Raw genomic sequence first — 15,508 nt, 5'->3', positions numbered from 1 at the left:
AATATATGCGGTACTCGTATATTTTTTATGGAATAATATTAACTTGAATAAAATTTGTTTATAAAAGCTCGTGGAGCCGTAAATATTGGCTTGATCGAAGCGCCAAACACTTGGATGCCTTCCAAATAGGTTTCCAGACGAGGGTGGCACCACACTATACTATACTATATAAGACATGAATTATAATGAATACGAATTCTCTCTGGAATAAATACCCCGAGCGTAAACATGTACTCGCCATAAAAAAATAATGAGTCTTTTTTTTTTAATTTGATGACTATTTTACGTTCATTTTGAAATTGTTATCTTTATAAAACTACTATCATACCTATGAAATGATTATTAGTAGTAACACTTAGGAAGAATAAATATGTACTCGACTATAAAAAAATTATAATAAGCTTTTTTTATTATATGACATTTTAGTTTTAAAGAGATAGGAAAAAAATATGGAGTTGTGTATATCTATTAAGCTGCGACCATATCTATGACAGAACTGATTTCAGTTAACGACTTTGTTCGTTTCGAATGTATGATTGCAGCCTTATTACGGTCAAACGTAATTCAATATATTTATTAAATTGAAACTTAAGTTCAATAGCTTTCACCTGGAGAACAAAGATGCAATTGGTATCGATGCATAATCCCCAAAGTAGAATCTATCGTCCACGTCTAATGGGTGCATACCTCCCACCCCCCATTCCCCCCTTAGTTTGCGATGCATTTACCTCTCGGTCCTTGACTTTAGTTCATAGTCGAATTTAAAATTTCAACGTTTTTGACGTTTGAGTATTTATTTATATATAAGTATAAACTACGTAGTAGTAATAATACATTTTTACTAAAGCACTTTAAACGCTTAAGTTTCTTATTTTTTACGGTATAAGTGGACTATCAAATAATCCACATGATGGTAAGTGGTTATTACCGGTTGACATGACGTAAGATATTTTGAGAGCTGAGATGGCCCAGTGGTTAGGACGCGTGCATCTTAATCGACGATTTCGGGTTCAAACCCAGGCAAGCACCACTATATATATATATGTGCTTATATTGTGTTTATAATTCATCTCGTGCTCGGCGGTGAAGGAAAACATCGTGAGGAAACCTGCATGTGTCTAATTTCATCGCTTTCCACTAACCCGCACGGAACAGCGTGGTGGAACTTGTTCCAAACCCTCTCCTTAATTGAACAGGAGGCCTTAGCCCAGCAGTGGGTAATTTACAGGCTGTTACTTTACTTTTTTTTAAGAAATTTTGATAATTCCTCACATAGCTACCTTGGGAACAAAAATACTGTAAAATAAATCTATACTAGCTCACTTACCCTTCAACTCGGAACTGGACAGTAAAAATGATTGCTAATCTGTGTTAGAATATGACAAGGTGATACCAACGCTTTTCCAAATCCCTATCAAGTATGCATATGTAAAATATAATTTGCAAATAAAGAGTAACCGTTAAGATCTTTGGCCACGATTTATTGAATTTGTTTTAAAAATTATAGATTAATTAACATTAAGTTCTTAAACATATACAAATACTAGTTGTTGCTCGGGACTTCGCTTCTGTTTTAGAGATTGGTTTTTACATGTTAGACAAATTAAGTAGTCTATGTCGTTCCTTTGACTTCTAATTTGCTTCATAAGTAATTTCATCAAATTCGGTTCACTGGTTTGGTAGTGAAAGAGCAACAGACAGACAGAGTTACTTTCACATTTATAATATTAGTATAGGTGAATTAAAAATAGTTACTGTATAAATCTTGACCACGTTTAATGATTCGAACTTATTTAGTTCCTCTTGTGTAAAATAATATTTATATGTTGTCCAATAAATTAAACAAAGGAATAAATAAATAAGTATTTCTGCTATAAAAAATGTCGCATTGTAAATGTCACGAAAACTGAATATGACGTTCATTTTAATATTAAATTGGCGTACGAATCGACGGAATCATTTGTTCTCAACGTACACATGTGAGGAGCATTACGATTGGACATATATATAAATGTATAAATATGTATGCATACGAGAACACTCCACTAAAAATACATAGCATTTTATGAGTACCCGAAAACAAAATAGAATTTCGATAACATTTTTTACTTTGACAAACGCACACATACATAATCAAGTCCCACTTGGAGTATAATTTATGTGTGCGAGCGTGTATCATAGAACGAACAATTTATTCAATTCGCGTAATTCAACAACAAAGGCTAAATTTCCCACTGCTGGGCTAAGGCCTCCTCTTCCTTTGAGGAGAATATTTGGAACATATTCCAACACGATGTTCCAATTCGCGCTTATAGAATACACATGTGGCAGAATTTCTATGAAATGAGAAACATTCAGATTTCCTCGCGATGTTTTCCTTCAACGCCGATCACGAGATGAATTATAAATAAAAATTAATCACATGAATATTCAGTGCTTACCTGGGTTTGAACCCGCAATCCAACCACTGAGCCAGCTCGGCTCTCTTCGTGTAATTCAATAAATATATATTTCTTTGATTCGTTTTAAACCAATAACAGAAAGTGGGACAAACAAGGCGAAGCACCGGCACCATTAACCCACTAATAGGGTGTAAAGGTCAAGGAAGTCGGAAAACCTACATGCGCTTAAGCTAATATTTGTATTATTGAAATGCTTCCAACGCTTGACAATAATACACACCACTGAATATTCATAAGTCATAATTACTAGGGGTTCAATAAATATAAATCTTATAAAAGATATAATATCATTATTTAATTTGTTATTTCTGAAAAAATAAGTATATGTAATTTATTGTTTTGCTGGAATATGGCTTCATGCACCCCCTCCTGATAATTAAGGGGGTGGGGTATGTAGGTATCATGGCTGATTGCCATACTTCACATTAAATTCAGCGTTGGAGGGAACGGGACGCAATGCTATTGCTTACGCATGCTACCGTGACGTCGAGACAATTGAATATCGTTTTTTTTTTTTTTTTCACTATAAACGTGGGGGTATGTGGGACTCTTGGCACAGTGCCAGACTATACTCTAAAAACTAGCGATTCCCCATCAATCATAGTGATCGCCACGGGATCGCTTACGCATACATCTGTGACCTGGCTTAAGTAAATATAACCTAATATTTTAATGTCAACGTCAGAAAATAATTTCCTACACAATTAATTAGAACGATAATAGAATTAGTTAAACTTCTAGGAAAAACAATTTGTGAATAGGAGGAGAAAGTTAGGCGCATATTCCACAATGCTGCTCCAATGCAGGATGATGGATGCACATGTGGCAGAATTTCGTTAAAATTAGGCATATGGTAGGTTTCCTCACAATATTTTCCTTCACCGCCAAGCAAGAAATTAATTATAAAAACAAATTAAGCCTATAAAAATTATGTGGTGCTTACTTGGATTTGAGCCCACATTCATCGGTTAAGATATACGCGTTATAACTACTGAACCATCTCAGCTCCTGGAAAAACAATGTGAGCCAAACAACAATTCTTTAATTTTTTTTTTATTTATACAAAAAAAAGATTAAACGACGATAGTCTTGGTTATAAATGGGTATTAAGTACTAAATGCCATAGTTAATTAGTACTGACGCTTCTGGTGTTATACTACAGCGATACTGTAGCGGTAGGTTTTACTACCGAAATATAAAAATCTTTATAAACTAATTAAGCACCCTTTTATATTAATATTAGCAATTAAAAAGCCGTAAAACTATTCACGTTTGCGATTCTATTATCTATCTTATTTCGTGAGCAATAAAAATGAATCTTCACTGATCTGTATATCATCTTACCTTTACACGTTGTTTATTCAAATGCGAATTGATATCACGATGAAATTTTATTACTATTTCTGCGTTTTATTACCAATTCACGTAAATGAATATCGCTCAGAACTTTTTAGTGATTTTTAAACCAACTACGAAACTGGAAATCATGAAATTATGTCTTATATAATATGAATTATGATGAATCATTACATAGTATAAAACAAAGATGCTTACCGCTGTCTGTTCCTATGTATGCTTAGATGTTTCAAATTACGCAACGGATTTTGATGCGGTTTCTTTTAATAGATAGAGTGATTTGAGAGGAAGGCTTTTGTGGTTTTTTTTATGAGATAGGGGGCAAACGAGCAGGAGACTCACCTTATGAAAAGTGACTGCCATCGCCCATGGACATCTGCAACACCAGGGGGCTTGCAGGTGCGTTAACACATGGACAATGTAGTACAGAAATACTGATAATAATTTTAGAAGTTTCTAATTTGATGTCGTAAATAAACAAATTTTGTTGTATATTTAGTATCAGTTATTGCACCCGTGCGAAGAACCCGACCCGGGTCGCTAGTTTTCAATAAATAAATAATTAAAGGTTTTTTGTTGTAACTACTAATTGAAAAAATTTAACATATAAGTTCTATATATTTAATACAACAGATATACAGAAGAAGCAACGTGTTTTAATGAAGATTTTAGTATATAATATTAGAATAAAAGTCATAACCCATTTTAATTCTAGACCATTGTCGTGACAAGCGTTCATTTTATACTTTTGTTTAATATAAAATAAGGTAAACTGAGTCGTACACGGTGTACGACAATGTTAAGTCAATAAAATTAATTAATTCAAGCACCGTAAGCTGGTCAAACGCGCTTACCTATGTGAAATTACGTTGGAGTAATTTCTAGAACAGAACTGGCCTTTGAATATATCTTATATACAAAGGCCATTTATTGGAATTTAATTGCATTGTGTTATGTATATCCTATTCCAAGGAATAGAGATTAATAAACGTCTTTAACCTTGTATGGATATGACATCATAAGTCAATATATAAATCTGTATGATATTCATAATGGATTCGTAAATAAATGGTGGTAAAGTATATATAGAAAATTTGGAAGAAACAATAAAATGGATTCAATATGTGTTGTATTGTAAATCGATATATGATAAGTAAGATCTATTTGTTAATATAATAGTAGATCTAATAGCAAGTTATACGAGATATGTTATTAATTAAGGTTTTCTTATTACAACTTTTAACTGACATTTTTTGGAGATTGCTTTCAAAGCGGTAAGCTGTCTTCTTAATTATTATTTATTTATTTATAGTTTTCGAAACACTATCGGAATATTCAGAAAATATTAAGAAAAAGTAAGTAAGAAGTAAATTAATGTACGGTGTGATACAACACTACAGACGTTTACATTTTACGTTACAAATAACAAACAATAACAATACATTACACTCTTATATTAATAAATCTTTAAAATAATAACAAAAATATGAAAGAATATGAAAGAATATGAAAGAACAGAAATTACTCTAAATTAAAAGAAAAAAAAATATTGACACTAATTGAGAAAAGTCTATTTTTTTCTTAAAACTATTGCTGTCATGGCTAAATATATCAATCTCATGAGAAGTGATATTATTGTAACATATATCGGATCATAGGCTATTATGTAAAACGTCATACATCAAAATCTTTTATCATTGATTTGGCTAAAGACAAATAATATAAAGTCCCGCCTTAAGACTATACACAAATGATGATAATTAGGCAACTACTTAAGGCGGCATTTAGTTTCAATAATATAGCAAATATTACAATTACACGAAGTAAAACCGCAAACAATTTTACCAAAACATTTGTTTCTTCAGAATGCTTTGAATATTTGTTTATTAAACGTTATGGGCGTACGAGCGATGTAAGGCGACCGAACCAAGCGTTGTCGGACAACGAAAATATTAGCCTTATTTGACTTTGTTTTGTAACTAAAAACTGTGGAAACACATTTATGCTGTTTGTGTTTTTTTTTCGTACAAACGAAACACATAAACAAAAACCTTAAAGTGTTTTCATGTTCGAATATTTACTGCTAATCATAATAATGTGAATACGAATTGTTTTTATCTATATTTTCTTTTGCACATTTACAAAGATCCTTACCTACTTCCTGAGGTTGGCGAGCATTTTATATATGTGCAACATTGTATTAGGATATTGACCGCATGTTTGCGCGGCCTTCAGGCGCGCTTCTCCCTCTATGAGTCGACATTCAATATGTGAATAGAAAACAGAGACAACTCTTTAATATAATTGTTTTTAGCATTAATATAAACAATACTTATAAAAATACAAATATACGTCATGATCAAAACACTCATTAAATATTAAATGTATAAATGCAAGTCTATTCTGCCACTTTCATAATTCTATGGAACGGAATTTACAACGTGATCAGGTGAGGTGAATTCCGACGCAATTATAATTATAATTAATCTTCACTGATCTGTATATCATCTTACCTTTACTCGTTGTTTATTGAAATGCGAATTGATATCTCGATGAAATTTTATTACTATTTCTGCGTTTTATTACCAATTCGCGTAAATGAATATCACACAGAACTTTTTAGTGATTTTTATGTCTTATTTTTTATTTTGTGAATATTATTAATTGTCTTTACGTAGCAACTCAAAAATAAATAATAAGTTAAATCTAATAAGCTCACACCGAGGAATTAAAACCAGGACCTCAAAAAAGCCGAACAATTTTATATAATATCCGAATATATAAGCTTTAAACGCTAGTCCAACGAAAGAGCTTAGTGCTACATGGGAATGAACAAAAAACATAATTTTTTTAGTCGAGTTTTTATTTTTAAAAGTAAAAACTATTAACTTGTGACAATATGTGCTCCAATTCATACGTTCCACGTTTCGTAAAGCTCTATTCAAATACCTGAAGCTGTAATGAAATGAAAGTGCACGTATTTATTTAATTGCCCGTGAAAATTTTATTCCGTGTTCAGAAGCTACAATTTATAACAGTTATAACGCATCTTAACTCTTAAACTGCCATTAGTTTAAAGCTGTTTTTAACATTTTAAATGTTTTGCATGAAATTTTACGTAAACAGCAGACCTTTATTTTATTACTTACTTTAACTTTTAAAATGAAATAAAAATATGAAAAATATATTTTTTATTTAAAATTTTGTCGAGTATTCCCAATAGTTAGGATATTCGAAATTTCATTGATTGCGGTTTCAATTCGTGTAAGTATCATTGAATTTCAACATAGCAGCGTTTTTTTTTATCGGAAAAAACATGGACGCCAAATGGGGCACCTAATAGTAAATTGTTACCACTGCTAACAAATATTAATGCTATTAGGAATATTATACATTCCATACAATACCAATCCCATCAAAAACATAAATGTAAAATGAGAACCAAGTTTAGTATTATGAAATATACCTTGGTTGTTGACTTCAACGACGAAAGAAGTGAGATCTAAATGGGTGCCAAGTTCCATTATCCTTCCTGAAATTGATTTAATACTACTTTACGTTTAATATATTTGCCAAACAGTTTTTGAATTATGAAGAGGTCAAAAGTGGCTCCAAATAGTTCGTGTAAAATTACACACGGTGCTACTCGCCAGTTCTGTTACCTGATAGATACAAACATTAGCAATCTTGGGACTAAGACTTACCTTTGCGCCATTAGTTAGACTGGCTCACTCATCCTTTATAGAGACATACTAAGCGTTGCTAGTAGATACACGTTTGTGAATATTATTTAATTATTCATAATATCGAGTGTCATTCAATAACACTCAAATATAATATTTATTTCCATCAAAACTACCCGAACGATCGATACTGTGCATACCTTTCGTAATCAACTACCGACAGTTGAAAATACTTCTGAGTTTACATATATGGGAAATATTCCTGAATGAAAACATTTTTTTAGTTCATTCGCATTCAACGAACTGATGATGTTTGATCTATAAATAAATATATAAACTCTTTAGACTATATAAGTTGGAAAAGAATGAAATAAAAATTCTCACGAAATGATTCCTTTAATTTTATTGGTTAAAATTAAAACAAACATTGTTAAGATATATTAACATATAAACACTTCTACGTAGTTACTTTCTTAGAAAATAATTGAACGACGGTTATAAGTATTCGTTCATTCGTTTGCGTGCTAAAAGGAATGGAAATTAACTATTTTGTATGAATTTTACAATTATGAAATTATTTTTTTTTCATAACTACATATAATATTTAATTTTGCGCTACTATAAATTATTTACCATTTCATTGATTCAGAGCTCTGATTTTCGTTTTACACGGCAATTCATTTAATAATGAGTTCAATTTGAGTGCGAGCGAGAAAGCGATAGGTGTTTTTTTATGTACTCTACTGAACCAAGTTTCTATGTAATATAAATTAGAAAAAACAATACCTCAAACCACGATTAAACTTTCCGAATTTTACAAAAGTATATTTATAGTAATTATAAAATCCAAAAAATGCAACACAGTAACCTATCACCTTAAGTCAGGTTTCACTATTTTCTTGGTGATAAGGCTTTGTGCAAGCCCGTCATGTAGGCACTCAGTTTCGTTGCGTTGAGGTTTGAAGAATGAGTGAGGATATGCAACTACAGGCACAAGGGACATAATATCTTAGTACCCATGGTTGGTGGCGCATTGGTAATGTCAAAAAAGGTTAATATTTATTACTCGAACACAAAATATTTCACGAGTGAGAAATGATCTTATAAAATAACACCGCTGATCTATAAAACGCTTACTTTATTAAACAAGTTTGAAGCCTAGTGAATTATAAATTACATCGCATTATCGATGCTCAAACACAAATGTTAAAGGATTAAATAGAAAGGCTATGCTTACCCGTATGATGACAAATCAACCCTTCAAGTCAAGGCTGCAACCTTGTAAGATGCCAGTATGCGCCTCTGCATAATTGGATCAAGATAATTGGATTCTTCGATGCGTATGTACGCGAATTAATCTAATAAAAATACTTCATGAAAGAGACGATTAAATCTAATGGAAACAAATTAAGACCGGCCAAGAGGAAATTATTTCTTTATTTATGTGTCTTTATTAAAAATGTCGGATAAGCTCTTTTGTAAATTTGAAGTATATTTCATTATCTAAGTGAAACAGATAAGGAATCTATTCATACAATGCGAACGAGTTTATTTATATATGCATATTATGTGGTATTAAATGTGTCCCTGATGCATTTGCTTGTATGAATATCATTGTTTTATAATGGTCTGAATGGAACTATTTAGAGGTACATAGTAACCGTAAGTTTGTTGCAACATTTAACAACATACAATATATGAAATTAAGATTTTTATACTAATCTTAAAAAAAATTGTTTCAGTTATAAACTGTATTTAGTGTTATTATTATGAATACACGTTTTTATTACATTTGCTAAGAAATAATTATATGTTTACATGTATCTATGAAATTATTTGTACAATACAATTATAGTATGCGAATATTATATTCAATACGATGTTTACCTAAAATTATTTGAAGTATTTAAATATGCTTTTTCGTTCGTCAGTTTACGTAGATCTGTAAAGAACATCTTTACGAATCTTTATAATATTATATCATGATAGATATTTTCAAAGTCGTCTAATTGTAAATAACAAAGATATTTGATACAGAAAAAATATAAAATAACTTTTCGTAAAGCGTACGAAAGCATCGATGGCGTAGAGGGATTATAGAAGCATGACTAGGCACATTCATTCCTGTTAGAGCTGGTACAATATTTTTGGGCACATGGCAATTCGATAAATGTAACATATACCAAGTAACTTCCTAAAAAGTTTGATTTACTAGTCATCTATGGCGTTTCAGCTACCATCGAAAATAACCATTCTGAAATTGACTTTGATCAGGCCTTTTAAAAACTGGTAAGTCTTCATATTTAAGTAAGATATGCCTTAACGTAACGAGGTATAGTATTTCTTAACGAGTAACCGTAAAGTTTTGTTAGTAAAATTAACCATTTATGATACTTTTATTAGTGGAATAAATATTGCAATGGGCTGAGAAAGGAAACTGCTGTATTTCCTTGGTTCCATATAAACTTAGTCAAAGTGAAAAATAGCCAAAATGAAACTTCGCACCCAATAAACTCATGAATGTTGACTCTATGTAATTTCTAGTATATCAATGAAATTTTTAGCGGCAGTAAATCATAAAGTTTTTTCTCAATTTGTCGTAGTGAATGCTTGATTTATTGCAAATGAAAATATGGAGGGAACAGAGTTTTTGCGGCCATTAGCTAAGATGGTATCGGAGGCTTGCCAAGTGGGCGGCTCTCGACTAAGTGGGTGCAGTTGCTAACTTTTTTTCTCCCCAGACATTTTAAGTTGGCACAATGAATGCTCAATTGTAGTTTTTTATGAATGAAACCAACTTCGGTGGTGTATTTTTGTTTTAGGGGAAACTGTTGATAGTTTTTGAATTTTCTTTAACAAAACATGTTTATGTAAAATTTTAAATAAATATATTTTAATGTTTTGCTTCTGAGACTTCTATATATCATAATAAATTGTCCTTGATTCTTTAATAAGATACGTAGTGAAGCAAACAAAGGCGTATTTTACATCATAAATTCCAAAATAAATATAGGTTCCTGATCTGCAATGAATAAATTTAAATATAAATCTAATACCACAGCTCACTACTGCATCTTATACGTATTAGTCATAAGGAACAAACATACAACACCTACATTTGCACTGAGATTACAGAGGTTCTTACTAACTCCTAAATAAGGCTGGGAACATATTACTAGCGATATTTATGCGATACTACAATATTATTCGAAAATGAATATTCGTATCAGCTTAATAAACATGGACACAGTATGAGTGGCTACAACGAAATTTGACAAATGTATATTTGTAATGTATATGTGTTTGTGTGTATACTAACATGACTTTGTATTTTTTAAATGTTGAAAAAGTGTAACTACTGAGTTTCTTGCCGGTTCTTCTCGGTAGAATCTACTTTCCGAACCGGTGGTAGCTTCACTTAATTGTTAATTGACGATTCAAAAGTGCTTGTAAAAGTCCACTTGAATAAAGTTTATTTTGATTTTATTTTTAATGTTTTTTTTTCACTTGATATGACCTAGTTCATCGCAAGATGGCGCTGCAGCACATAAGCTTCTATATTTAGCAGATATGCCACAATGTCTACCGGATTTTGATTTTAATTTTGAATTTTAAAAAATTAATAAATTAATTAATTTTAAGTCTAAATTGACCGGACGAGAGGAATCGATGTATTACTAAATAACGATTTTTGAACTGTATATTGAGTTAATCAGAAGCTACTGTTCGATATTCAAAATTTCGCTGAATTTTCGTTTTTTTTTTTATTTAGTAAAAGTTTCGCTCCCTGGTCAAAAGTGATTGACACAGACTGATTGATTTTATCATCACTCGCTTGCCATTAGTGCCATGACCTCGTTTGTGATTAAATCCATAACATTGGCACAGCTGCGAGTTTTTTTATTGTAATTAAAAATACATTCAACCTAAAAGTTTATTTTGCAATTATTAAAAAAACCTTAAGAATTCTATATTTATTATTAAGACTGATTAAAAGTGTTCTTACTATGTCTTGTAAAAAGCCTTATAGTGTAGCGATAATCAGCCCTATTTTATTTATCGTGTGACGTTTAATTTTCATCGTAGGCTACGGCTTAATTTATTCTGCTGTTCACATGTTGTATTGTGTGCAATAGTGTACTTCTTAGTGTAGGTGAAGTTAAACACAGCTCCGTTTGAAAATCTGGAACTTATGTTATCTGTACAACAACACAATAACAGCCTCTAAATTCCCACTGCTGGCCTAAAGGCCTCCTCTCCCTTTGAGGAGAAGGTTTGGAACATATTCCATCATGCTGTTCCAATGCGGATTGGTTGGCTGATTGGTGGTATCTGTACGCAAGAAACTACATTTAACATATAGGTGTTTTGACATTTACATTTAACAAAAAATGTGTCATACTACATATTTTACTATTGAAAACATTTAGAAGAATATTATAATTGCACATAGCATTTATATATATGATTATGTATGCTTATTTATACGATGTTGTATGTATTACTTTAGCAATGACGTCTCAATATTTTTATTGTAATTTTTTTACATTAAAATACATTATAACAACTGTGCTATTTGATCTCACACTACGACTGCAGCCTTAGAGCAAAATTAGAATATTACTTCAAACATCATCGGATGATATCATGATCATTCCACAGGTATACCTAACGAATAATAAGTGCCTTTATGAATATTAATTATCACTTATGCAGTCATGAAACGTGACACACTGCTAACGCAATCAATTGTTTTAAATTATTCCTATTAAACCTCATTGGTCTAATTTGTTCTACCAACATAAGAAAAAAAAAGTATACCTGCTCTCCAAATATTTCATATAGGTAGACATTGGCACTAATGAAATATTAACCTTTCCTTAGATTTCCTTACCAACTTTAGGAACTAAGATATCATCTCATTCGCTCACGTTGCACTGGCTCACCTTCAAACCGGACAAAAGTACTAAGAACTGCTCTTTGGCGGTAGGATAGGAAATGTGTTCCATTTAACTTCAAAAAATGATTAATGATGTAACTGTCTTTCTCATATAAAGGCCACGACGACCATCGTCACTTGTCATTCGATTAACGAAAAGTTATACAACATGGACTACCCGGAACGGAAGTTGTGTATACAAAATATTTATTACACATTGAAAAAGTAGATAAGATACCTAGACAAAGAGATAATTCTTCCAGATAACTAAAAATAACAGCCAATACTGTATACTACCTACCAATAAAAAAATATATTTTTATACATGAAAGTATGTATTTATAAGCTAATAATATGTTAATCTTTACACGTATTGTCTTTAATTACACTTGCATCAATGACCATTAATTAATAATTTTAATGAACTTCATTGAAAATAATGTTATCTCGTAACAACGCTCAACAATTGTACAGGTTAAATAATCTTGACAAGGGCATATATCCATTCTCTATGATCTCACTTCGTGTAATATTAAACTTTCATTGCGTATATTCTTTAATGGTGATGACTGCAAATACAAATTATTTAAATTAGACTTACGAAAGGGATATCCTTTTTAATCCCATATACATAAGAGTTGTCACGTAGGAATAGTATCTAATTAAGATCTCATAGTAGCGGGCACGGACCCAGTGGCGGATTTACCAATAGGCTAAGTAGGCTGGAGCCTAGGGCGGCAGATTTAGAGGGGCGGCAATTTTAGTCAAATTTTTTATTACCTTACAGAAATTTAACTTATAATTATATGTATACACATTACTTCCGTAGTCCGTATACTCGTCACTGCATAGCGGGCTGGAAAAATAATCTAGTAACTGACTGAAATATCTCCTAGTTTATAATCATACTAATAACGGGAAAAAACCGATGTAATGAGGACAATAGAACACAAATCATAAATTTTACAAAAAAAAGTAAGGGACGGCAAAAATTAAAAAGCCTACAGCGGCAAATTTGTAAATCCGCCACTGCACGGACCTAAGGATATATGATCGAATTTCTACCCGACATAATATCTACCATTATTAAAAAAATCAGTTAATTAAGTACATAAACTTCATAAGATTTACTCCCTAGATAGAGCTCTGCCGCGATATCTAAGTAATTTAATCAGTAATATATTCACTAAAAAATTTCTAATAAATAAACTTTTTTACAATTATTCAGATATTGGTATTTGTCTAATTACATATAACTGGTTATATCGATATAATACCTACTCAAAAACTAAACAAACTTGCCGTTAACAGAAAATTAAAAACAGGTTTAGACTTTCGGTTTATTAGATTATTGACTAGCCAATAATACTTTATAACACCGCAAATATGACAATAATATGCCTAAAATACAACAACGTCGATAGTGAATCATAAGACAAACTGCGGAATAAATCGAGGCATGCTTTGCTGGATTCCTCTGTTTTTTTCTGCGCCATTCTCTGGCCAATGACTCGCATATGACTCATAGTTATTGGTTATCTATTGTGTCTGATTTTTGGACAGGGAATTCGTTAATTGTTGCTTATGATTCATCTTGCGTCTAGCGTATCCACCAAATCAAATTTCAATTCAAATTCAGACCACAATTTTGACGCAAGCCCATTCTTCCAATTATAATTACATACTACACACACAACATTCTTCTTAGTTCTGATTTTTTAATTAGAGTATTTCCCGAAATTTCTTTGTTATTTTTTTTAAAGAATTGAATCGTTCTGCAAATTCAAATTAGAGATTTAACAAACATTTCAATTTATGTTGTAAATGAATCTTTATAGTTTGTTACTTATTTAATATTTTATTCGCTAGATATTTTTTCTACTAAAATGACTATAATTCAAGTGATGGAAATACTATAGGCTGCTATTATACTATGCAACATTCATCCTTAATAAAAAAAAAATAGCTGACTCTACAGTCTTTTTTCAAACTGAATATGTATATTATTCATAATAGCATTTTATGTACCCAGCCAGGACGAAAGCAGCATCTCATACTAGGTATATGTAATTAGTAAATATATTATTAGCTAGTTATTTATTTGTCTATAACATGTTCCATATCTTGTTTCAGGTAGTGTTGGTGTTCATTCTGAGTATAGCATCGCTCATCATCTACTTCATCGACGCGTCCAGGTAATCAAGATTCCTAGTGCTAGATTAGTTGCAAATTGTAGCTAAAATATTAATTATTACGTATCTTATAATGCTGAATTCATAAGGAATACGTGAGTCCCAACAAATCAATGTGATCAAATGTTTTGCTGGATATAGTAAATGTTAGCTTCTGTATCAGGCTTCTGTTGATATTAGTCAAGATATGCTAAGATTTATCGACGAGAACTAAAGTCTGTTTATATATAATATGTATGCTTGTATATGTGCACTGAATAGTAATGCTTTATGTGTATTAAAACCTTATTACACTGTGTAAATTGAAAGCTAAACGTTAGTTTAGCCAATGAACTGCAATGTATAGTTAGTGTCGTATTTTAGTTGATGTTGTGAACAAATCATTCAGATACCGATGCTTCGTGTAACGGCTCTTATACTGGTCTTGACTAGTATCTAATGAACCATGCAGCTGATGTCTGTATTAGAAGCTTATATATTTGTGTTAACCATATCACTTTGTACTTGATGCAATCGAAACTTTTTTTTTCTAGTGAGGAGGTGGAGCGATGCCAGAAATGGAGTGACAATATTACCCAGCAGATCGACCTTGCCTTTAACATATTTTTTATGGTCTACTTTTTTATACGAGTAAGTCAAAAATTAGTGACGTTAAATTGTCCCCTTTGCCTGTGCCATAATAATTAAAAAGAAAAAAAGTTAGACATAATTTTCTTACTGGTTGACATGATATATCCTTCACGGATGCGATCGATTTTCTCATTGTTAGAAATCCGTTCACAAAGGGATCGGAATACCGCACACATCCTTTATATCATTTCCGATGACAATGCAGTTGCGTTTAATTTTCTTTTGCTGTAGGATAATTCTAAAGAA

At 31.5% G+C, this 15,508-nt stretch overlaps 1 protein-coding gene across 32 annotated transcripts in view; it reads left to right on the top strand.

Annotated features, from left to right (window-relative positions):
* Window positions 1-15,508, top strand: part of LOC124532626 (calcium-activated potassium channel slowpoke) — a 65,104-nt gene that overhangs the window by 27,600 nt on the left and 21,996 nt on the right. For 19 of the 32 annotated variants that reach the window (XR_006966652.1, XM_047107619.1, XM_047107629.1 and 16 more), the window contains exons 2-4: window positions 14,574-14,635; window positions 14,722-14,727; window positions 15,166-15,262. Coding sequence is in view for 31 of the 32 variants with exons in the window: in XM_047107619.1 (XP_046963575.1) it covers window positions 14,574-14,635; window positions 14,722-14,727; window positions 15,166-15,262 (165 nt within the window). In the remaining variant the exon portion in view is untranslated. The remainder of the gene's footprint in view (window positions 1-14,573; window positions 14,636-14,721; window positions 14,728-15,165; window positions 15,263-15,508) is intronic. The other 13 variants (XM_047107623.1, XM_047107631.1, XM_047107624.1 and 10 more) reach the window with 1 other exon arrangement.

This window comes from Vanessa cardui, chromosome 9 (genome assembly GCF_905220365.1).
Source record: "Vanessa cardui chromosome 9, ilVanCard2.1, whole genome shotgun sequence".
Classification (NCBI taxonomy): Eukaryota; Metazoa; Arthropoda; class Insecta; order Lepidoptera; family Nymphalidae; genus Vanessa; species Vanessa cardui.
Note: the sequence above shows the minus strand (reverse complement) of the source record. Positions and strands in the feature narration are given on the sequence as shown.